General features: G+C 46.4%; 1 protein-coding gene across 2 annotated transcripts in view; it reads right to left on the bottom strand.

The window, feature by feature from the left end:
- The window catches only part of MTMR7 (myotubularin related protein 7), a 591,157-nt gene that overhangs the window by 321,116 nt on the left and 243,696 nt on the right, over positions 1–26,345 (bottom strand). For both annotated transcript variants that reach the window (XM_069631578.1, XM_069631577.1), the window contains exon 5: positions 23,785–23,913. In XM_069631578.1, the coding sequence (XP_069487679.1) occupies positions 23,785–23,913 (129 nt within the window). The remainder of the gene's footprint in view (positions 1–23,784; positions 23,914–26,345) is intronic.

The following is a 26,345-nucleotide window of genomic DNA, read 5'->3' as shown; positions in this document are numbered from 1 at the left end:
TCACCCTTTACAACTTATCCAGAACAGGACTGCGAGACTTGTCCTTGGCCTCATGCCCAGGGATTGTATCTCTCCAGCTCTGAAATCTCTCCACTGGCTCCCTGTGGCTGCAAGGATCAAGTTCAAGACCCTTTGCATCATCCACAAGGCCTTCTGTGGCCATGGATCGCACTACCTCCAACTTTCTCTTCCTAAGCATATTTCTTCCCGAGACCTCCGCTCATCCACCTCCAACTCCCTTTCCTCTGCTGGGGCCACCCTCAGAAACAGCCTCCCTGCCTCCCTCAAACTTGAGCAGGACCGCCTCCGGTTACAGAAGCAACTGAAGACCTTCCTTTTCACTTCCTCTCTCCCTCTTCCTTGCTGATGTTCCAGACTGCGCCGCACACTGCTCACATGGCCACCCACTGAACTTCGGGTCCAGGCTCCTGCATGTCCAGTTGCCCTTGCACTGCCTTCGGGCCTCCCAAGCACTTAAGAGTCTGTATCTGCAACCCTACAGTCCCCTGACTCTCTGCACTTAGGAGCCACTTACAGGCAGCCCTCAAGCTACCAGCCCTTTCCCTTCACCCTCATCCCCTTGCACTTCTCCCTCTCCTTCCCCCCAGCACTTGCGCCATTTGAATGACACAAGGCCTAGTAAGATTGTTGATTTGTTCTACATCTGGCCTCCCTTCCTTGTCTTGTTGCGCCTAGAAACACTTGTGTACAGGTACGTTATAAATGACTTATCATATAAAGTGAAGTCTTAGACATAAAGATGCAGCCCTTCTCCCACAAATAAGTGTGATGACTAAGGGTGTCTCTGCCTGGTCAAATACGTGGAAGAAGGTATGTCCTGCAGTTGGGCAGGGGGGAATTCCACATGTTCCCAAAAGGGTGCAAGGTAGGATGCCATATGCACACGTATGGGAAAAGGGAGAGTTACATAAAATGGACAGGGCATTATGCACTGTCCGGACAGAGGGAGCAGGTGCCATGTGCAAACAGTGGGGACTGCGGAGTATGCTATGTGCAGTGCTCGTGGTCGTGTGGGGAAAGAGTAGCACTCCACATGCACATTATACCATGTGCACAAAACGAGGGTGGGAGCTAGGGTAGAGTTCCACATGAAACCACAAGGGGTCTAGGGCCTTATATCATGTGCAAGGGTGGTCCTCAATCATTATTCGGCCAGAATGCCTTCTTTGCAGAAAGGGGCGTGTACCGTTTGCGCACAAAGGCGAGTGAGAGTTCGCCGTGCAGAAAGAAAGGGCAGTATACAGTACACTGTATATGTCAGGGCATGTGCATATCCAGAAGGCACAGAGCAGCATCATGCTACATCGTGCACAGAGAGAGCATGGGTGCATGCGTCACCTACAGGTGCCGTGATGTGTGCTTGCTTGCTGAAATTGCCTACTAAATGCACATATTTTAACCAGCAGGGCATGTTCACGCATTCAGTGAACACACCTTATCTTTAATGGTTTGCTAAAAATGTGGCAGCTTCTCTACCGAGAAAAAACTCAGCCAAAGAACCCATCCTCTGGGAATGCGCCCACTCAGGAGAGTTCAAAAGCACGCTTTAGCTTATTGTGCTGCTCACAGGTGAGAAATCAAACTTGAATATCTGTCTTGTCCTATGAAACAGAGTACCACCAGCAACCCCAGGTTACTCTAATGGTGTTTGCTAAAGATGCTGCAAGGCTCCAATCGCAAGGATGTCACAGAGCGCCACACTGATGACCCCCAATGAGCGTGAACTTCCAGTGAGATTTATTGCGAGAAAAGGATTTTCAGGCACTTGGTCCTCACAAAAAGTTGAATCCCACCCTCTGATTTACATAACATTCATGCACTAATACACTCAGACACACGGAAAAGTTCACCAAAGGGACATGACAAACAATCTAAACAATATGTGAAAGACAGTGATGACGTTTTTTTCCTTTGGTACTCTTAACAATCCATGTTCAGTGTGTAGGTTCCCCCCCTCCGACTCTGGACAGGCTAGTGAAACCAATTGCATTGCATGTACAGCTACAGATTCCAATAGGCACTACCAACAGGGATTCCCACTTTAACAATTCTGAATCCCTAATGTTTGCAATGCCAGGGCCACCAGAGAGAGCAATGCAAACTGATCTCAGCCATGAACGCATTCTTGTGCTCTTCGGAGATCACTAATGAAAAACAGGACGACCAGAATTGCACCTACTGATCCTGCCTATTAGCACAGTACCCACTAAAAAGCAAGAAAAGTCCAAAGACATTCCTGCCATCCAGTTTACATGAGAAAAACAAGCATTCCAGACACAGCCGTAGTTGTATTAACTGCCCACCCAAAACCGTTGACTTTGACAAGGTTTGCTTGTTTTTAACAGGACTTCAGTGAAGGGCATAGAGTGCTTATAAATCGAGTAGCTGAAGGGAGACCTGGTAAGACATTTCTATTACACCAGTAGTGGGTTTACAACTCCAACGATAGTCCTCTTAAAAGACAGTGCAATAAAAAATCAAAACTGGCAGCCACTTTGAGTGAAAAGTTTGATGGTAAGGCTTGAATAAAGCAAGCTCAAAGAGTTCCCATGAGAAGTTGTTTTGGGTGGGGAGGGGCAAGAACTGGTTGGGAATGGCCATAGGGATTAGCATGGCTATGGGCAGTCAATAGGTGGTTACATAACCCGACAACGCTTACAGGTTGTGTCTCCCCTGCCCTCTGATATGACATTCCTGATTCCTCCCTAGCTGTACTCTAATGCATAGGCTTATAGGTGGCACAACTTAACTTCTCCTAATAGGCTAAACTAATGATACTGCAAGGATGTATGCAGATTCCCCAAATGGAGCAGAAACACACAGACATGATTTTTCATCAGATTCCTGCTCCATGCCGAGAATCTCTAACAAAATAGAACATATTTCGGGAAAAGCAGCGAAAGCATGTTTTCACTTGTTTTCCGCAATATGAACCATAAACTCACCAAAAGCTGGATGTATCATGGCACATGCACAGAGAGAGGTGGGGGAGATTTCAATACGCACCCAGAGGCAGGGCAAAGGTAGTGTTCCATGTGTGCACACAGAAAGGGGCAAGCTGGGGCAGTGCAGTGTGCTCCACACACTACGCCGGCTCAGTGGAGCATACCGCGTGTGCACGCAAAGGGAACAGGAGGAGAGAGATCCCCATACACGCCCCGGGGAAACAGTATGCAAGCTGTGGGCGTACAATGTAGGCGAGAGAGAGTGCTGCTAGCACACAGAAGCAGCAGGATAGAACAGACACTAGCCATGTGCACAACAGAGCAGAGGTGCCCCCAAAAGAAGCATGCTAGTGCCACGCTCCTGCGAGCTCAGGTGCCTCTTGCAGTGCTCACCCGAAGGTCTCCTTATAAGGGTCTGGCAACTGGAGGTTGTTCTTGGCCTTCGAGCATCTGGACAGGCGTGCGTGGGTCCCAGAGCTGGATTGTAGGTTGGCTGCTGGCCTGCTGCTGCCCTGGCTGCTGGGCTGGGGGGCTGCTGCTGTGATGGGCGGCCTCCGTGCTGGGCTGGGTCCTGGGTGCAGTTTACTTGCAGAGCCTGTGGCCAATATATTCATGCCCAAGGTGTCAGGGAGGCCCAGCAACAGCAATATCCTCTCACTCCAGAGTCACGGGGTATTGACCTGGCACCTGGACCTGGGGTCGCAAGGCAGCAGCTAGCCGGGGACTCCCTGCAGGAAAGGGGCTGCAGCAGGTGGAGAGAGGAGACCAGAGTGTGGTTAAAGGGCTGCACAAGGACATAGTTGAGTTTTTTATTAGATCAACAAGAGGTCAGTAGACCTACAGTCTACCGTCTGGGACTCATTTAAGTTGTGGGCACAAGGGGATCATCTTATCAATTTCTAATGGGGCCCTCAGAAATATTAGGAAGGAATTAAATGTAGTAGAGGGAAGGCTGAGAAACCTAGAAAATTAGTATGGCGAAATGCAGGATGAAGAGGTGTTTGGTCACATTAGGGGACTACTATCGCAGTTCTATGCATTGGCAGACCGAGAAGTCCTACTTATTGCCCTCCCTGTTAGGGCCAGGCATTATGGTGAGGATAATAAGGTAGGAAGGCTGGTGTTCAGGACATCAATGACACATTCACTCATTTTTATTTGGCTTTATATTCAAACTGTGATGGTGTGTCAGAGGCTGATGTCATATATACCAGTCAGGCATTAAGTTGCCTGCGATGTCAGCGAGGGGGCTACAGCCCTGCAACAACCGATCACAATCGAGGAGGTGGGGGCGGCAACAAAGTCACTAGCGACGGGTAAAGCCCCCGGGGCAGATGGGCAGGGAATAGAGTTTTATAAAGAATTTATACAGAGTCGCCCCACCGATTGTTAAATGTTTGGGAGGAATCCCCGACGTCGGGCGTCCTTCCTCGCACTATGCGCAAAGCCATTATATACAGCTGACGTTTGCATCAATTAAGTACTTACTGGGCAACATGGGTAAAGTATCTGAGGTCACACACTTCTTCTTTAATATTGCATGTGCTGTGGTGAAAAGATGCATACATAAATACAGTGAGCCGATCCAAAGATATGAGGACCATTCAGGCTGTATCTAGCACAATCCAAGGATGGGGGCGCAGGCACAGTGCCTGATGATCCTATGTTGGGAGATCAACAACCCCTCGTTTGTAACCGCTGACCCTCATGCAGGGCATGATGCATGTCATGGATTGGTATATTGTATGTCTGCTGTCTTGTAATCAAATGTTTCAAAAAGTTCTGGCGAAACACTGGTGTAAAATTCTGTAAACCGCTTTCTAAGTGACTGTCCTGTAAATAAAAGGTTGAAATTGCCAAATGGGAAACATTTCTTGAAAGTTTTTCTTTTTTTTTACCAACTTTATTTAAGTTTTCAGAGCATCATAGACATGTGTACATCAATAAACGGTAAATGACAAATATGCATTGCTTTATACATGTCAGTTCTTCCTTGCCCCATCTTGAGGTTTTAGTGCAGTTCAATGCCAGTGCTCCTGTATAATAACCGTATAAAGTAAGTGTCAAACTTCCCCCCCAAAGATTTCCTTAACTTGTGGGTGAAGAAGTATCCTATTCCTGTCTTAAAATTTAGTCAGTTGGATCATTTTAAGCTTAGTGTCCGGGTTTATCAAATGACAGGTATTGCACGGAGCAATCTGGGTTTAAAGTACATCTGTTCTTTATCATCTGAATTTGTGCAGTGGTAGCCAAATGTTCAGATATTTTGAGTAAGAGCCGTGGGTTATTGCTGTCACCTTTTCCATGGCCATCACTCCCCATAGCCGCACCCACCACATGGCTACTATTGGTCCATCTTTAGTCTTCCATGCCTGTTCAATTGTGATTCTGGCCGCGCTCAGCATGTGTGTGATTAGTGGGACTGTTGGCCCTGAGTTTGCATAGTATCCCTCTACTGCTTCCCCCAGGAGCACCACTAGCGGATCAAATGGAAACTCCACTCCAGTTATTTCCTTAATGTGACTTAAAATCTCTTTCCAGTAGGTTTCTGCGAGTGGACAGGACCACCACATGTGAACAAGATCCCCAGGTTGTCCGCAATTCCTCCAGCATGCAGCAGGGTATTCCGGGTTAATGGCGTGCATACGTGTGGGCGTCATGTACCACCGGAGACAGAGTTTGTATGCTGCTTCTTTAATCAAGGTACATTTAGAGCTCTTGGCGGCTCTATGCCAAATGTGGCCCCATGTGTCCCCCGCGATTGGTCTCCCTAGATCAGTATCCCATTTCCGCATGTAGGTGAGGTTCTCTTCAGGGTTCAATTCCCCCATTAGACGGTACAATCTAGTTATCCCTTTATCTGGTTGGCCTTCTTGTATTGTGAGTTCCACTCCTGTAGGATTTCTAGTTGCCCCCTCTTTCACCTTCGCATTTGAGACCCAATGCCTGAGCTGAACATAATGATATTGTTCCCGCTCCAGTATGTTAAAGCTGGTTTTATATTCTTCAAACGACACGGGTGCCCCATCTTCATAAAGATCCTTTAAGACCATATGGTTTTCCCTGCCCCCCCAGTTTGTCCAGAAATTAGCATGTGTTCCAGGGGTAAAATCCGGGTTATAAGCAATCAGTGTGAGAGGTCCGCCCCCCCTTTAATCTTCTTGTTTATCAGCACCCTGTCCCAATATCAGAGTAGTTCTAGTTGATTCTAGTAGTTGGCCTCCTGTTCCCCTGTGTCTTGTGGCGAGGAAGCAAAGATTCCCCGGAGCTATCTTGGTCGCCACACTTTCAAGTATGACCCACTGATTCCAAGCTTCTCCAGCCCGCCATTGTATTCTTGAAAGATTTAAGACAAACTGTCATGATCTTAGTTTGGGCTGCATGGAGGAAAGATGTGTTTTGCCATGTGTGGCTATAGGGTTGTTATTTGTGATGGGTCAAGGACTGCTATCCCATAATTGAGCTTAGATAGTGTGACTTAAGTATTGTTACCTGGATGTTCTGGGTGTAAGTTTAATCACAATACTATCCTTTACAGCCATTGGGACACCTTTGCCAGAAGCTTAACACTTATCAGACACCCACTGTTAGATCAGTAGAAAAGCAAGATCCCACTAGAAAAGAATCAGCCCCATTTCCTGATCACCAGAAGCTGCTGCTTGTGATCAGCAATTAAAACTGACCGGACTGCAGCAGCATGGTAAATACTTGTGAAAGACTGAGCTTGAATGTGCATTACCATGAAGGACCATTACTGCTGATGCCAGCGACATGGATTATACACCTATAAACACATGGTTCAATCAAAACAACACTTGCAAGCTAAGGGCTCACATGTGGAGCACTAGCAGGGAACATAGAGCCAACACTCAAAAACCAGGACTAAGTGTGGGGGGCACACAGAGCAGCTGCATTCACAGATAGTCCCAAATGATGTTAAGACTATGATGAGCCGGGTTGAAGTCTCCGTCTCTCACGGATGTGTGCAGCTAAATTCAGGACAGTTGGAAACGTTGCCTTTTTAGAGCAAGCAAGTGAATCCCAGAGCTCGCTAGGGACAAGCCCCAATTTGAAGTCAATTATTTCATGAACCGACTGACCTGCTAAATTATAAAGGGTGCTCACAATCAGGAAAGGTGTGGGAGATGGAACTGAAGATGAGGAGAGCAAGATAGTGTGTGTTGAAGTGGCCATCAGAAGAAAAGAAGGAAGGAGGATGGTATAATCCTGGAGGGGAGTGGATGAGGTGACAGATGAGCAAAGGAGGGGGAGAGAAGTATCCAGAGAGATAGTGTCAATGAGGTAGATTGCTGGTATGTTAATCAAAGCGTTAAACTAAATGTTTACATCGTCCAATATTCTAAGCAGGTGGTCTGTAAGGCTATGACTCACAGCATTTCAATTGCCAGCCAAAATCAAACACACAACACATGTCAGGGAGGGACATTCAAGTTCTTCATACAAATCAGCAGTGCAGGAGTCTAGAGAAAGAGGGCACACATTCAAAGGGATGTATGTGATTATTTAGTATACGCAAATCTCGAATTCAAAAATGACTAATTAAAAATTTCGTACATTAACCACGCCCGCTATCCCTTCACCCCGCTAACATCAAAATGTACCTCTACAGCTCACTTCCCTGCTGTTCTGCTCCACGACTCTTTCCCTATGACATGAAGTTCTGCCTCCCCATTGAGAGGCAGACTATCTGCCGCAGGGTGCTTTTTAAAACATTTTATTTTATTTGTCCCCCCTTTCCTTTTTATGGAAGCGGTGGACATCTCAGCCACCCCCGAATTCGATTAATGTTGATCAAGGGGAAAGGGGGACACCCACACAACCCCCGGTCCCCTTACTCGACTTTTCTTTTAACGTTATTTTTTACAGTGAGAATTCCACATATTTTCGTGTTCGTTTTTTTTTTCTTCAATTTTATTCTCCATATACCCAAAGCACTGTATTTATCAATATGTTGTTCTGCTCACCATATTCTACACCATTTGTTTTGACTCTGCAAGGTGATATATGGTATGATAAGTCATTTATAATGTGCCTGTACACAAGTGTTTTTAGGCGCGACAAGACAAGGGAGGGAAGACAGGGAGGATAAGAAACCAAACGATCTTACTAGGCCTTGTGTCATTCAGATCATGCAAGTGCGAGAACGAGAAGTGCAAGGGGAACGTCAGGGGGAAGTGCAAGGGAGAGGGGAGGGGTAAACAGGGCAGCAATGCTCTGAGTAAGTGCAGCCAGGGCAGCGCGGCTATGGGTAGTGCAAGGAGAACAAGGGACTGTAGGGTTACAGTTACCGCCCCTTAGTGTGTGGTAGGCCCAGAGGCAGTGCAAGGGCGGCTGATCAAGAAAGAGCCTGGTACCCAGTCAGACTCTAAGGGTAGCCAAGCAGCCATTTGGTACAGCAGACAGGTAGGTCAGCAGGGGAGGGAGGGAGAGAGAAAGCAGGGGAGCAGAGGAAAGGTTTGAGCTGATTCCAGAACTTCAGGTGGTTTGAGAGGGACAAGGAGGCCTTTCCAGAGGGTGATACCTGGAGAGGAGAGAGATCTACCACCCACTCTCTGCCTGGAGAAGCATCTAACCCTTACAGAGTTGAGGTAGCTGAGCGAAGGGCTTGAGAAGGAAGGTATTTTGGAAGAGAGCATTGGATGTAGTGCAGGCCTGGGCCCCAGAAAGCCTTGTGGACAATGCAAAGGGTCTTGAACTTGATCCTTGCAGCCACCAGGAGCCAGTGGAGAGATTTCAGGGCTGGAGAGATATGGTCCCAGGGCTTGAAGCCAGGGATACGTCTTGCAGTCATGTTCTTTATTAGTTGCAGAGGGCAGAGGGTAGAGGAAGGCAGATTGAGAAAGAGGCTGTTGCAGTAGTCCAGCCCAGAGAGAGCTAGGGCTCTGGAGACGGTGAGCTTCTGGGAGAAAAGTGAGAAAGGGAAGAGTCCTTTTGAGGAGGTGCAGATGGAAGTGGGACTTCTTGGCGATGTCTGGGATGTGAGGAGAGAAAGAGTGGAGTCGAAGGTGACACCAAGGTTTTTTGTCTCGCATGAAGGCGAAGGTAGATGGCCCAAGGCGGGCGGCCAGAGTGAGAGCGGGAGTGCAGAGGCAGGGGTCCCAATGAGAAGGATGTCTGTCTTACTGGCATTAAGGCAGAGATCGTTGGAGGCGCACCAATCCTGAATCGCGGATAGATATTCATGAATGAGCGAGAGAGGAGCGGAGGCTGAGGGTAGCCTGAATGGAAGCCGAGTGTCACCCGCATAACACTGAAAGTTAGAAGAGAAGGTAGAGATCAAGTGGGCCAAAGGGGCCAAGTAGAGGTTGAAAAATCAGGGTGAGAGGATAGAGCACTGGGCAACTCCAGAGGTAGAGAGAGAGGTGACAGAAAGGGACCAAGCTGGACCTGGGAGGGGCGGTCCAAGAGGAAGGAGGTCAGCCACTCCAGGGCCTGATCTGCAATACCCAGCTTCTCACAGAGTGGATTTATCAGGATGGCGTGGTTGATTATCATTTTTAAAAAAAAGAATTTTGGGGTTCTCTCCTCCAAGCCCTCCATTTCCCTATGTTTGAAAGCATACCCCAACCGCCTCCCCACCTGTTTTAATCCCTTAACCCGGATCCCATATATATTTTTACCAGAAATGTCTTTATTTTTCATTGTTTTGGATTTGTTGTGAATTCATTTGTTATTTTGGGTTCTTTTAAAGGAATGGTTCGGTCAAAATGTTTTATTGTCCCTACGGGTCGGCCATGTGTTTTTAAGCCTAAGTCGCGCGATTTTAGAAAAATTTCCTATGGACCTTACCCGAGTTTTTGTCCATTAAACGCACGCGAATACAGGCACCAGGGCGCTGCCATTTTGTGATAATCCTATCACTTGCCCCATCGCCCTGGCTGACCTGCTTTTGCGGCACTAAATCATATCCCCTGCCCCTGAGCGTGACATTATCAAAACATTCATATTCCCCCGCCTCTCTCCATGACATTACTGTGCTGCGTAGGCAAACGCGCCCAGTCGTCTTCTACGCGACTTCACACAGAACCCGGAAACCAACACAGATCAACTCACAACACAGCGCGCCACAATTCGGAATATGAAACTGTACTTTAAAATCAAACAGCAACACGGTACATTTGGTAAAGTACATTTGCCATTAAATGTTTATAGAATATTCATCAATTGGCATATTAAATCGGAATGTGATTTTTCTTTTCTCTCTATCCGCAAATGCTGTTCCGTTTTATCGTGAGTGACGCGCTGTTCCTTTATGGTACAAAGGGTGTTGGTTTTCGTTAAAAGAAGCACTTTGGTCGCACGGTGAACTGCAAGACTGTTCCATCAACTAGGCACTAGGCCAGCGTAAAGGTTGATATGTTGCTTCTAGCCGCTAGTACCACGTAAGGGCATATGGGCCCTTGGCATTCGTCCCATAAGATCGTCAAAGTGGTGCAGTTGTTTACGAGAAGCTGCAGCTGGCGGTTGAAAAAACCATCTGCCGGGGTCTGAAACTGGTGGCAGTAGCAGTAGGGTAGGATATACCTGTTTTGAAAACATACAAATTATAAATAGTCTCGCCAGCCGATCTTTATTACTATTATTCATTTTATTTATTACGGCCGATCAGAAACTATTTGCTTGCAAGGATAGTGTAATGGAGAATGTTCGGCTCTAAAATCAATGCGAAAACTAACTAAATAAATCGAGGTTAACACACAATGAGAAACGACTGTTTGCCTACATGCTTGTGGAATGTGGACCTGCATTCCCATGTGCCCGGTACAAAGACAATCCCACAAACGTTTTACTTGCTCTTCATTCATTCATTCATCCATTCATTAATTCTTCATTCCGGTATAATAGCGTCTAAAGAGTTACTTACATTATATTTGCAATTTCCATTGTGTCTCTGCGTAATGCAGTCCATAAATCCCACTGTGCTCGTGACAATGATTTTTCGTATACTGAACTAACATGAAACTCGGTCTAGTTTCCGAATTTTCTGCCTTATCGTCTCTTAGGTTATTGCCCATCTCCTTAAAATGAAGTCCTTTCGGCATAGTCCCGGTCTCTCAAGGTAAAAAAACAATAGAACCTTATACTGCCAGTGCGAGTTGTGGGCCTCTTCAGGCCGCGAGCGGAAAATCAAAGCCGCTGACCTTCACTCGAAATGAGCATACATTCTTACTTTGCAACATCCCTTAGTAAAGCCATCTGTGAGAACTTGAATTTTCAAATCCATCTATGTACTGGGCCTCAATGTGCAAATGCGAACTGGCTTCTCTCCCATCTGCAACGGCTCGCTTGGTGCGTTCTAAGGCCCCCAATTTTGTCCTCGTTGTCCGCGAGCTTTGCAGCCCTACAGAACCATAACTATGGGGATATTGACTTTTTGGGGGAAGGTCAGGGAAAGTATAAAGTACCCGAGGAGTTGAGTTGAAAGTGAGATTCATTGTTTGTTTGTTTTATTATTTGCAATATGCAAGCCTCCCCTCGGTTAACAGTGTGCAGCATTTACATGAGATTGCGAAACTAAGTTACATCAACAAAAATATATACATACACATATTGACAAGGTCAGCGATATGAGGTGAATAGAGAGAGAAGTCAAAGATGACACCCAGGTTCTTCACCACCCAGGATGGTGAAGGTAGGGGTTAGGGTTTGCATAGTTTGTATGTACACTGTACAATAACATTTTTTTACAAAAAGACAATCAGATTATAATGATTTAAACCAGGATTTGTACTTCTCAACGAGTGCTTCTTTGGGTGGACATGGCACAGTGGCAATGTTTGGTGGCAATGCATCAGTGCTCTGCACAGAAACGCTCAAAATTCCATATCTGTGCTTCTCGAGTACATCAATAATAAGGCCTTTAACAAAGTCAAACTCCATTTCCTCATAGACTGGTTTGATCACCCATTGCTTACTTCTTTTTGCAAAGGCCGTAGTGTAGCGAAGCATCCCTACATTACCTTTATTTCTAGATTGTTCACGCACACATTCTCGTTATGGGCCAAGACCGCAAGTAGAGTCCTATATTTCATGCCCTGCATGCTGAAATGCAAGAGCTTTGGCCTGTACTTTAGACACATATTGTGGAACACTTCCAAACCTCCTGTGTGACAGAATTCTGTCAGCCCCCTCAAATCTCTTGATAGAGTTTTATCGAAAACAATCTTCTCAATGGCTTTGTGTGTGGGTGAAGATGGAACCAACCACTTCTTCTTCTGTGCCTCCTCTGGGGCAAAGGGCCATGTTCACATTGGTGGAAATGTAGGTTTTCTGTCCAGCGGTGAACGTTGGTACAGTGGTGCATCAGTGACCGCCATTTTTCATGTTTGATTTCCACTGACCCTTCAAAAGTTTTGGAGCGCCACCAAAGATGGTTGCTGATAGACTGGGACCACTGTGAAATATTTTCCAAACCCTTTTTTTTCCCTGCAGCTGAGATTTTCTTATTGATTGATTTAGCAAGATGCCATACATCAAATTGATGTTTAATATGTCTTGGCAATTGAAACGTGTCTGTCCGTGGCTATGAGGTCGATGTGCATTCCCCTTGATTGTAGATATTCCACTGGTTTTATAAATCCTAGTTTCTCCATGGCCACTAAGGATTTACATTGGGACACCTGCACAACCACCGAACTCACAATTTTCTTACCATCCATTTCCTGAAAGTGGTAGGTGCAGTACTTGGCAGAAAATCAAGGGCTGTCGTACTGTCCATCGCCGGCTAGCCTGAATCGTTTGCCTTCGAATGTACTTGCTAGAGACAATTGTTCAATTTTCCAAGCATCACTAATGGCCGGAAATAGATAATCATGTTGGAATTTGTAGTACTGCGTTTTAGAAATGAAATGGAGTCCCACAAACTGAAAGAAAGACTTTAACTTTTTAAAACTGGAGCCACTAAAAAGTGATGCAGCTGCACACAGTAGATTGCCTCCTGGCAGTTTCCCCAGCATCGGTTGTGCAGACCATGAGAACGTATGATTTAATCTACAAGCGGCATGTATTGTGACGTTACTGCCTTGTTTTTGACGAGTCACATGAATCAATGGCTTCCGACATACTTTCCCTCTGACGGAATGCCCACATTTTCAGCATACTTTTAATATCCATCAAACAACTGTCGAATACTATGTATTTGCCCTCTTTCATTAGACTGTCATCCGGCATCACATTTGTTTCGGACTGCATCGTTGAGGACATATCAGCAGCATTGAAAGAAATATCGCCGATATCAGGTTCTGATGCGTCGGTGAATGCTGCTGCTGGTTCATTCTCTTTCATTTCAACATCTGTTACTTCAACATTGATGGGAGAACACAACAATGTCGCCAGCTTTTTTGGTGGCAATTTTTTTGGCTGGTGTAGATTGTGTGAATTGATTTGCGACTACACTAATTATAACTGAAAACAAACACCAGGGGACGACAACCAAGGTGTATATCAATTGGAAAGCACTAACCAAACAATTGGTAAAATAATCACACGATACATACAAACTATTACTTGACATGCATAAAACAAGTCTGTAGCGGAATAGCCAAGTAAGATTACCTGATACGCGCTAGAAGTGGTTGATAACTGCGAGCACGTCACGAAAGTAGAATGTTCTTGCTTCAGATTCAAGGGATAGTCAAGCAGTTGTAAAGGTAAATTATTGTTTGATAATGAAATGCCAATATTTAAAATTGCCATGTAAGGAGACAGAATACTTAAGTAATGCATTTCAAAATGCGCAATATAGCACAGTTCCCTGTGCCCATATATAGATTTTGTTTGTGGGTTATGGAATCTAAAAATAATATATTGATAAATGTCATTAATCAAAAAGCTATACACTCATATCAATGTTGAAAGTATTACAAATTGGAAACAACACCTAAAATATCAATGAATCCATTCGGCTACCTAAACAATATCGCAAGGCCTAAATCTAAAAACGGACACTTGACTCACCAGTGGCGGAATGTGGACGAATAGAGTGGGAATAGCGTTTGCGAGCAATTTTCGTGTCGTTCGCCCTTTATTCTTCTTTGTTACCCAAGATGTGGCGTACATGTTCGAGTGAAAGTGCCGGCTGCAGATGCGGTATCGATCTCCCCTCTTGTCCTCAAAGACTTGTTGGACTCTACTTTCAAGCTCATGCAGTGGATATCCTGCAATGTCTGACCCATTCTCTTATTCAATCAACATTTTCCGGGAATACATGCATTGTAGTGCCTTCAGATTTAGCATGGGTCTTCGAAGGGCAACCGCTAGTCGAACAGGCAGGCATTGTTGAAAATTCTGAAAAGTAAATATAGACATTATTAAACAATCTTGATGAATAAAAATGTGATACAAAAGTAAATGAACCATACAATTTTCAATGTAAAGTTTGTTATACTCGCCGGAACTATACCAGTTCATCATGTGCGGCTTAGTGTTTGCATAAATTGCAGAAATTTGTAAATGATGTGACTAAACTCTGAACATGTGACTCGTCCCTTGGATGTTCTGTCTTGCACGAGAAGGAAACATGCTTACATTATAGACTGGACCCCCGAAGGATGCAATTCAATGACAATTGACACAGATGAAAATAAATAGATCTATCAATAGCATAAAAATTGAAACTCGAGTCAATAGCAATGAGCCAAATGAACATAGCACTATTGGGTACTCTAATCGCAAATAGATAGAAATTTAAAAATGACCGAAATATGACTAGGATACATGGCCTTACCTTGACCAACAAACAGTTGGATTCAGCAGGCCGAGCAGTATGTTGCAGGAGAACAGGTAGATGGCCACAGGTAGCACACTGACGAGTTTGCTCGAAGCGGTCACAGATGGCACGACGGCGAGCAGATTACCATAGATCTCAGTGCTTCTCAGGTAGAACGTTCAGGAGTTGACTTGCAAAGCACAAAGATGTTCTCATGAGACATATCATGTGGTTTATAAAGTATTAGAAACGGGTGTGTTTGTGAATGAATGACGTGTGTATGTTGTGGTATTATGTGGTTTGCAGGGGGGCGGCCTGCCTCAGGGGAGGCCTGCCTGGAGACACAGGGTCTGATGAGGCCATGTGAGCGATTGCCCCTTTGGCGTGGGATACCTCTTGAAGTGTACACGGTGTTTGGCACCTTGGCCGTTATCGCCACTGACAGCACACCATGGCAGCGCTCATCCACGGGTGCGAAATGCCTTTGATAGGGGCGGGGGAGTGGATGGATGGGCCGATGGGCGTGCAGGCAAGTGTGTGGGAGCGAGGGGCCTTCAGACCCCTCTCATCCTTTACTTCTCAGTAGAAACTCGGACCGAGTGCCTCCAGTAGTGGGTTCGCCCTTGCCCTTATGTGATGTTAACTTTGGTTGACATTCGCGTAGATGGGACCACTGAGCAGGACACAGGGCATCCATTTTTGTACCCCCTTTCATCTCCATCTTGATGACCAGGCCTCACTGCGATAGTACAGCGCGCAGAGCACATGGCCCCACCCTCGTTCCCACTCTGACTGTAAAACACCAGAGGTATTTACAACAGCTAATAAATGTAACACATTAATCTTTCTCTGAGATCACTGTCCTGCATGTGAACCAGCCTGAACAAAGCACATAACTCGTTCATCTCCACAAACGTGTCCTTGCCCACGCACCCTCGCCAGTGGAAACTTACTGCCATTCTGACCCTGTGTTCATGCAAGGTATTCTCTTCATGTGCCAGACCACTGACCATGCCATGATGCCCACCTAGCAGATCCCCGACTAACATTAGACCCCCTACCACAGTATATCGTTGCCTATCAATAACAAATGACACATACCGGAGCACAGACCCACACTTAAACCACTGTGTTAATTGATAGTATAGATATATGTGTGACTTTTATATAGACATAACCTACTGAAAGACTTTGAATAAGTGTTATTTAGTGCATGCATTATTGAGAATATATTATGTTAGCTTAGATAGTGACCATCCCGCTTCACAGCGACCTGACCTTCACCCATTCGGAGCACAGATGTCGGACGGCCATCCTTGAATGGAGACACACTTCAGTCATTTAAAAAAATATATGTGGTGTTTTATTTTGTATCTTATTTTGATGGCACAAAAATACAAGACTTTACACATTGTACAGTTCAGGTTGCAGCACAGCGAGGGAAAATCCCCTGTACTGACCGCTGTCACTCGGGAAAGTTTCTCTTATGGCACGAACGCCACAGGCGGGTATTACTCTTCGAACGCGGTGTCCAAGCCTCCCGTGAAGCCACCATGTAAGGGAAAGATAGGCCACCAGCCGGTACCACCTGTGAAAAAGAATGATACAAACTGTTTTTAAATGAACAAGATAAGTTTATTAAACGTTTGTTGTCAATGACAATTCTTGTAACTAATGGCATTCTGCTTGGACAAATGCTATCTAGAGACTGCACACTATTGAACGACTTTCATGCGTTAACATGATATGTATATGTAATTTTGGATAAAGTAGAAGACCATGAAATAGGAATGGCACACAAGCAGAGTATACTTCATCGTTACTCGGATTACGAGGACGAAGAGTTGTGCGAAGTTCGTGCATAAGCAACATCATTATCCTCAACACGGACCGCGTGAGGCAGGCTGCCCTGAAGTAGGCCACGCATCCCGAGTTTTCACAGCAGCAGCAGTTTTCCTCCTCGGTTGGCATTAGCTCGCACCGATTGCATGTGCACCAGGCGGAAACACCGTCCATGCGACTAGGTCCAGTGTCTTCATCCGTTGATTCGTCCTGCCAACTGCCGTTCGAAGCCCCATCGTTTTCGCGTGTTTCCCTTTCCAGTAGTTCCTCCTCGGTATACTCGGGCTTGTACATGTAGGGCATTATTGTAGCCATTGTGTGGTAAACAAACTAAAATGATGTATAGCGATGGTACAGGTGTTCACATGGGCTACAAGCGGCAAAGGTAGCTGACTAGAGCACAGAAACGAGTCACAGAATACTCAAAGTAACACAGAGAGAGGAATGGAATCGAAAATCTGCTGCTGTGTGTTGTGAAACGCCTTGTTTATACTTATTGAATAAAGAGGCTTTCTGCCGTTTCCATGGCGACACATCATTAGCTCAAGCGCAGCGATTGTTGACACCTGACGTGCTTTGGCGTTGTGAAATGGGTGGTACTTGTCTGCTGATGACAGGGTCAGGGGCGGGGGATATGATTTAGTGCCGGAAAAGCTGGTCAGCCAGGGCGATGCAGCAAGTGATAAGATTATCACAAAATGGCAGCACCCTGGTGCCTGTTTTCGCATGCGTTTAATGGACGAAAACTCGGGTAAGGTCCATAGGAAATTTTTCTAAAATCGTGCGATTTAGGCTTAAAAACACATGGTCGACCCGTAGGGACAATAACATTTTTTGACCGAACCATTCCTTTAAGTCATTGACACCCTTTCCATTTGGTCCAATATTACACTTGAGCCAAACACCCGGTAGAGGGGGACTGCTTTATTTTTGCATTCTGGTCTTTAGGTTTACTGTTATTTAACTCAAAAATAGCATTAAAAAAATGTACATTTATGAACACATTTGAAACACAAAAATGTCACAATGTAGCCGAAAAATACAAAAACATGATTGAACCTGTAAAAAGACCTGAATGTTAGAGACTTATCAGTTATTACTTGGGGTTTCTCTGTTATTTATCCAGCGCTTACAATGAATGTAAGAAAAGGGAATAGTTTCTTACCTGTAACTCCATTTCTCCAGCATTGGTATCTTTCATGGATTCACATGCTTAGACTATTCCCCGTCGTCAGACTGGGACCCCTTGGTACACATATATAGCCTTTTCCTATAGGAAAACTTCCGACACTTTTGTGTCCTATCTACGTCCTTTTAGGACCCGCCTACGCATGCTCCGTAGGCCGTCCCAGTTTAAGAGGCCCGCCCCCGCGGCTCCCCTTCAGATTTCGGCCCCTCCAAAGTAGGAAGGGTCAAACCTATCAAGCATATACATTGCATTCCGGGGAGGCTGGCGGGCGCATGTGAATCCATGAAAGATACCAATGCTGGAGAAATGGAGTTACAGTTAAGAAACTATTCCCTTCTCCAGCATTGGATCTTTCATGGATTCACATACTTAGAATAGATTGTATAGCAGTAAAAACTGAAAACGGCGGTGAGAATGTAATGTAATATACCCTCACCACAATACACAATGCATAGGTACACCAGAAATAAGTTTACTCATATAACTGTACCTCCATAAAGCATACGGTCACCAACAGGTAGAAAAACAAAACTCTCCACAGTGTGGAGCTTACCTTATTGAAACAGATGGCGCAGGACTGCCCTTCCCATCTGCACCTCGTCCGCATGCTGCCTGGCAAGGCAGTAGTGGCGGGTAAACGTGTGGGGCACTGACCATGCCGCAGCCTGGCATATGTCCGTTAGCGGAATTCCTGCCCATAATGCTGCTGAGGAGGACGTTGATCTTGTAGAATGGGCTCTAGGATGCCCTTGCAGCGGCCTTCCGGCCTTGGAGTGGTAAAACGCAATCGTCGATGAAACCCATCGAGCCAATCCTTGCTTAGAAATTTGCTTTTCCTCTCGTCGACGGACCATATGCGATGAACAGTTGTCGAGTGGACCTGAGTTCCTGTGTACGATGTAGGTAAAATTTAAGGGTCCTCTTAACGTCCAAGGTATGAAGAGCTTTTTCTGCTGCCGATGATGGGGTCGCGAAGAAAGTAGGGAGAACAATGGAGGAGTGTTTGTGATACACTGTAGGAACTTTTGGGACGAACGTAGGATTAGTTGCCAGAACCACCTTGTCTTTACAGAATCTTAGGTATGGCGGGTCTACGACCAACGCTTGCAGTTCCGAGATTCTCCTAGCTGATGTGATAGCAATTAAGAATGCCAACTTCCACAATATAAATTTCATGTCCGACGTGGCCATAGGCTCAAAGGGTGGTTTCATTAAGCCTGCCAACACTATGTTGAGACTCCATGTTGGTGGGAAACGTTTTACTGGGGGAAAAGTTTGAAATAAACCCCTCATGAAGTGTTTCACAAGTCTGTCGCTGAATAGAGGAGACGACTGTCTCTTCCTCGTGAACCTAGAGATGGCCGCCAGGTGCACCTTTATCGATGTGAAAGATAAACCCCCCTCTGCCAAGAGAAGCAGGTAAGGTAGAACTTGCTCCGGAGTCACCTTCAACGGATGTAGGCCTTGTTGTCCTCGACACCATTCACAGAACCTCCGCCACTTATAGGTTTAAGATTTGTTGGTAGAAGGGGCTCGAGCCGCTTGCAGAATTTTTTGACAATCCTCCGAAACGTCTAAGGTACCGAACTCCGAAAAGTCAGGAGCCAGGCTGTAAGGTTGAGACTCTCCGGGTCGTGATGCCACACCGTGCCTTTGTCCCGGGACAGTAGGTTCAGGACTCTCGGAAACGCTATTGGATGTTCCAGCGACAGGTGAAGCAGGTCGAAAAACCACGGTTGCCGCGGCCAGTACGGTGCCACTAGAATTACCCGGCAACTGTACCTGCGTATCCACTGTACTGTCCTCGGTATGAGGGGAAACGGAGGAAAAGCATAAAGGAACTTGTCCGTCCATGGGAAGGAGAATGCCTCCCCCATGGAACCCTCCTGAGGCCATCTGCTTGCGAATTGCTCACATTTCTTGTTTTCCTTGGTTGCAAAAACGTCCAGTGGGGGGTGTCCCCATTTCTCGAAAACTTTCATCTCTGAACTATGTCCATTTCCCATTCGTGTATCTGGGCCATCCTTCTGCTGAGGGAATCTGCTTGCGAATTCCTCACTCCCGGGAGATGGTGAGCCACGATGGAAATCTCGTGCTTTAATGCCCAATGCCATACTTTCTGGGCCTCTATGGAAAGAGTCCTTGATCGCGTCCCTCCTTGTTTTCTCAAATAAAACATGGCCGTCGTATTGTCCGTCAGCACTCGTACTCTCGATCCCTTGATGTGTGGTAGGAACGCCTTCAAGGCCCATCGTACTGCTCTGAGCTCTAACACGTTTATGTGTAGGAGTGACTCCGTTTGAGACCAACGACCTTGCGTTTGAAGAGTGCCCATGTGAGCTCCCCATCCGGTTAGGGACGCATCCGTGACTATGGTTCACTGGAACTCCGGTTCCTGTAGGGGTACACCGTTGTTCAGATTGTGGAAACTCTGCCACCACTGAAGGGTCCGAAGCAGTTTGTCGTCGTTGATGGTTATCTTGTCTGACCATGATCCTTGGGCCTGTGTCCACCGGTCCGCGAGGAATTCCTGGACTGGCCTCATGAATAGGCGACAGTTTGCCACCAGATGGATGCAGGATGCCATGGCTCCTAGGACCGAAACGTATTTCCTCACTTAGAGCCTGGTGTTTTGCCGTAGTCGGCTCGCCAGTTGATTGCGTTTTGAGGTTCTGTTGAGAGAAGGCTTCACTAGCCCCGACTGGGTCTCGAACTGTGCCCCCATGAACACCAACGTTCTTGATGGCCGCAGAGAGGATTTTCCGAAGTTTATGGCAAATCCCAGTTGTTGTAGAAGCTGCATGGTGGCTTGCAAACTTGTGTTGGTCGATGCTGGGGAGGATCCCCTTACCAGCCAGTCGTCGAGGTATGGGTATACGTGGTGGCCTTGCTTCCTTAGCCAGGCCGCTACTGGGGCCAGACATTTCGTGAACGTTCTGGGGGAGGTCTTGAGCCCAAAGGGAAGAACCGTGAACTGGTAGTGAGTCCGCCCTATCACAAACCTCAGGAACTTCCTGTGTTTCCGACACATTGGAATATGGAAGTACGCGTCCTGTAAATCCAGGGATGCTAGAAAATCCCCTTCTTGAACGGCTCGGATCACTTCTTGCAGCGTGAGCATTTTGAATTTTAGGCTCTTTAAAGACTTGTTGAGATCGCGTAAGTCTAGAATGGGACGCCATTTGCTGTTCGGCTTTTTTACGACGAAGTATCTTGAGTAGACTCCTTGACCTTTCTGTGATGTTGGAACTAATTCTATCACGCCCTTTGCTAACATGAGTGTTACCTCTTGTTGCAGTACCCTCAGATGGGAATGAGCGGTGAACGCAGGTGGAATGTGCGGAGGGCTGTGCTTGAATTGTAGAGAATGCCCGTTCCTTATTGTGTCCAGAACCCATTGATCCGTCGTTATTCGTTCCCATTCGTCGACATTGGCTGATACTCTTCCCCCCATAACGGTGTGTTGTTCGTCATTGCTGATCTTTATTTTACTGGTCTCTCGACGAGGACGGATAGGATGGTTTCTTCCTGGACGTCTGGAAGTTCCGGCGTCGGTTTGCAGTTTGGGAAGCACGCCTGTATCCCTGGGAGGGGTAAGCCGACCTACCAAAGGATCGGTCTCCGGACGCAGAGAATCTGGAATTACCTGAAGCCCCTCTAAAGGGACGAAAAGACTTGTAGCTTCGGCCACTCTGGAGGGTACCCAATGAACGTGCCGTGTCCAAGTCCTCTTTCATTCCCTTTAGGGCCTCGTCTACCTTCTCTCCGAATAGAAGGTCTCCCTCAAAGGGCATATCTAATACTTTGTATTGTACCTCTGGCCTGAAGTAGGTACACTTAAGCCATGACTGTCGTCGTAACACGACCCCATTATTGACTTGCTTGAAGCCTGACTCAGCGAGGTCAACCGCAATGTTTATTGCGTGATTGGAGGCTTCCTCACCCTCTCGGACAAGTAACATCGCTGCCTTCCTATGCTCTTCCGGAAGATGATCCAGCAACGGCGCCAGCCTGTGCCACATTTCTCTGTCGTATCTGGCTACAATAGCCAGAGTTTGGGGCCTTTACTGTAGTTGCTCCCACGGATAGCACTTTTTTGCCGAAGGCATCCTGACGTCTTGCCTCGTTTTCAGGCGGAGTCGTGCACTTGTGCTGGGCCTTCGCCTTCCAAGCCGCTGCCGCCGACACCACCGAATCAGGCGTTGGTTGGGAGGATAAACACTTGGGGGTAGACTCTGGAGCCTTAAACTTTTTCTCAAGGCGTCCTTTCACTGCCGGCTCCGAAAATGGGTGACGCATTGTCTGCAAACCCTCCTTCCACACGTGGTCTAGAACACTGACCTCCTTCTCTTACCCATGTGGTCAAACAAAAAACAGTCCTTTTTCTGTTCTTCCTGGGACAAACCAAATTCCTTACACGCCTTCTTCATCATAGAATGGAATGATGCAATGTCGTCCGGGGGGACGGGTGAGCTGGGCTTGTTGGGGTTTCTAACTCCACCTCTGACTCCCAGGTTGGATCCCTTGAGGGGGATGATGAGATATCCGACATGGCTCCCCTGTCAGACTCCAAATCTGGCAGCTCACCTTCCTCTTGGGGTGCCAGTGGTGCTGAGACTGGCGTGCGTAAGTGCGTCGGTGGACGGGACGGGACGGGCCCGGCTCGTCGACGGGTGACTGTGGCAGGTTTACCTGAGGTAGTCTCTGGTCCAACGACTGTACTAAAGACTGAAGCGTGGACAGAATCTCCAACGACAAAACAGATTGAGGATTGAGAAGAGGGGCAGACACCGGAATTCCGGATCCCCTCGTCGACGACTTGTCAACCACTCGTAGCCCGAGGTCTGGCGGGCCAGCTATTCTCCCGCTCTCGTCCTCCCCCGAGGACAGTGACACAGCCTGTTCCTGCAGTACGGATCAAAAACTTCAGGCCTCCAAGCTTCCTGTAGAAACTCAGTTGACGAGGCCACCGTCGCAGTTGTTGTCGGTGGGACGGTGGATACCACATGTGTCAGCGGTAGGGTGGAGGCCGATGACTGGACCGCCGTCGACGACGGTGGCTTAGCAGGTGGTTTAGGCGGTCCCTCCTTTTCCACACTTGGCCTGCCTTTACTCGACTCTCGACTCGTGGTCGATCTATGGTGATCGCCCGAGGAGGATTTCGGCCTTTCCTTCTCATGCTTTTTTGATGAAGATGATGATTTTTTCGACGAGGATTCTCTAGCTGAATGACTCCGAGATGACTTTTTCCAATCGGCCGAGATTTCTTCGCCGGTGGTTCCGACGAGGCAGCGCGGTGTGATGTTTTCGCCGATTGTGTGGAGCCTACCTCCGAAGGGGGGTATGCCCCCGCTCCATCATTCAACCATGCCACCAGCCGTCGATTTCGGTCTTTGAGGGTCTTTTGAGAAAACCCTTTGCATATGTCGCAGTTATCAGCCGAATGATGAGGGTAGAGACAGTATATACAATCCATATGTCCGTCCCCCTTGTAAACTTTTTTCAAGCCGCATGTCGCGCACGGACGGAACAGCGCTTTTCCTGACATGGAGGAAAATTTCACCTAACTCCAACTCCAGGTACACAACCTTGCACAAAATATTAAGACGACGCAAGGAGATCCCACTACTTTGGAGACGGTTGAAATCTGAAGGGGAGCCGCGGGGCAGGCCTCTTATACTGGGACGGCCTACGGAGCATGCATAGGCGGGTCCTAAAAGGACGTAGATAGGACACAAAAGTGTCAGAAGTTTTCCTATAGGAAAAGGCTATATATGTGTACCGAGGGGTCCCAGTCTGACGACGGGGAATATTCCAAGCATGTGAATCCATGAAAGATCCAATGCTGGAGAAGTCCTTTTTAAAATTTATAGAGACTAATTATTTATGGCTTTGAGTAGAAGGTGAGGTTTAATAAAGAAGGAATCATTACAGAGAAGCAAGGCCTAAAACCACATGTATAAATTACGCAATATTGCTGTACAAATAATATCAAAGAATGATGTTGAAATGCACACATCTCACTGTCTAGTAACAATGCAAAAAAGCAGAACACTTACATTGTTATCTTGGCAGTAATAGGAGAGAGCCGGAAAGCGCCCCCTGCTTCGAAATTTCGAGCTGCCAACTATGATCGGAGCCGTGGCAGATTTTGGTACATACAACTCATTTGGATAAGAATCACAGACCTGTTAGGGAACATGACATTCAGGGCAGAATTAATACATATTTAATAAATCAAATGTAACCATTGTAGAAAATATAAAAAATAAAAGGTAAATGAGTGCACCATCACAGAAATATTGCAAAAGGAAACAAATAGCAACACAAAATGGGAATCTATATATCAACCTAAACACAAAAATAGTGTGCCTCGTTTTCGTCACCTATGATCTAGCGATGCATTAATAGTTGAAAAAAGGTGAATATATTAAGACAATCTACCACCCAATTTAACTAATGTTCATTACCCTGAATACAACTCATCACTACCATTTCTAAAGCTCAAGAATTAGGCTCTAAGACGTGGGGCGGATATAGGTGGCCTAATTATTATGGGAAGGGCATGGTTATGGTAAATGTAACACAAGAGCCTCACGTAATTTGTGCAAGGTAAAAAAATGCATGTAGATCCGAATATCACTGAAAAGTTGTTGATGACCGTCGGGTAAAGGCTGCCCTATGAAAGGTCACTCTTGCTCAATTTCACGGGAATTCTACTGCCCCCTCCTCCATTATCTGTCCGCCCCTGGCTCCGTTCAGTATTAGTTTCCAGTCTGCAAGACTGAATGAAGCACGACGTACTGTGTGTCAGCCTACGCCAGAGGCGTGGCCAGGATTGTCTAACCAAGGGGGCCTGAAGCGAATGTAGTTGGACCTACTGCAGTGACATTAACATCTGTAAATGCCCTCATGGCACTTACGGACATTTACAGATTTTAGGTGGGCTTTGCCCGCTCAGGCCCTACCCTGTCTACACCTCTGCCGGTGTTAACACTTTTGTGTGTCGTGTTTCAATCTGGCGATCGCAATCATAAAAAAAAAAAAGATGTTGCCAGCATGTTATGCTCGGGGTCATGTGGGCAAGTAGCTATGGATACCATGTGCATAGGCAAACCCTTTAGAAAATTACAAATTAGAAACAAACCCTCAAAGAAAGAAAAGGCCGTCAAATATTCATAGAGCGAAAAGGGAAGCATTGATCGACACAACCCAGAAATGTATTCAAGTTAACGTCAAATAAAAACAATGGGGGCCATTTTCCAAGTCCTGCATATCTGTAAAAATGGTGGTACACTTTTACTGCCATTTTTACCAATCCATAGGATTTTCTTCAATTTGTCAGGCGGAGTTGGGGAACAGGAGAGATTAGACCTGTCCCACTGCTGTACCAGCCTCATCTGAAAAATGCCGGTGCCTGACCATCAGCATGGACTTTCATGCTGGCAGTAAGGCATAGAATTCCTATAGCATCCTCCTGTAATTATCACTTGCTAAAAGCAAGCAGATTCCCTAGGAATCCACTGTAAATGCCTCCTGCACTTCTTAATTGTGGGAGGCATTTACATTTTCCACCAGTGTAGCGGAAAAGTGATGGGTCAAGCTGTTTTGACCTCAAGCTTTCCAGTATGTGATGAAAATTAGTAAAAAATTACACGGAGAGGACATTTTGCAAAGTGTTGTAAATGGTGCTGCTCCACTCCATGCAATTAACACTTTGGGGACCAAGAGCACCAAGTTAAACTGAACATCCTATTCTCCCAATTGTGTATTTTGTAAATACTTCCTTATAATAAAACCTTAAAATACACTTATTAGGGGAATTCATCAGCGTCAATGTAAAGACAATGAATGGGCAACAATAGTCAATGACATTTTACTGTACAGTTCATTCCTGCAACAACCAAAATGTCCAAAGGGAGGCTTCAGTGAGACAAGATCCTCAAACATGCCTTTGCATACATACATACATATGTCACAATGGGCCTCATTACGACCCTGACGGTAAGGGGTTTACGCCAGCGTTAGCTGCGCCGACCCCTTACCGCCAATTACGAGGTCCCTTAGCGCCATGGCGCTTTTAACACCTGCTTTTAGCAGGTGTTAAAATCCATGGCGCTAAGGGACCATGGAGTTAATTACGCCACCGTAATTTACGGTGGCGTAATTAACGCCTTCCCCACTCCCATTATGCCCTATGGGGCAAAAATGGGAATGGGGAAGGGTAAATGGGGATTGGGGACTTACCGCCCCGCCAAGGTCGGAATGGGGCGGTAAGTCCGCCAACCACCATGGCGTAAACGTAGTTTACGCCATGGTGGTAAAGTCACGGCCCAGGCGGTAACTTACCGCCTGGGTCGTAATGAGGCCCAATGTGTGCAAATATCAAAAGGACCGACAGCCATGTTGGCTTGCATTGCATGCATTTGAAGGCCCCTTAGCAGAAGAAAATTGGCTAACTTGTTCAGTGAATCATATTTCACTTTTTGGAATATCACATTTGTATCCCTAGAAGCTCGCTTGGCCTCAACTTGACTGCAAAAGTAGATGAACAAACTATTACAGGAGTGGAAGCCCTATGTGAAATGCAGGCAGAACCTGAGAGCCCTATTACTATCCA

This window comes from Ambystoma mexicanum, chromosome 6q (genome assembly GCF_040938575.1).
Source record: "Ambystoma mexicanum isolate Mex_15411 chromosome 6q, UKY_AmexF1_1, whole genome shotgun sequence".
NCBI lineage: Eukaryota > Metazoa > Chordata > Amphibia > Caudata > Ambystomatidae > Ambystoma > Ambystoma mexicanum.
Note: the sequence above shows the minus strand (reverse complement) of the source record. Positions and strands in the feature narration are given on the sequence as shown.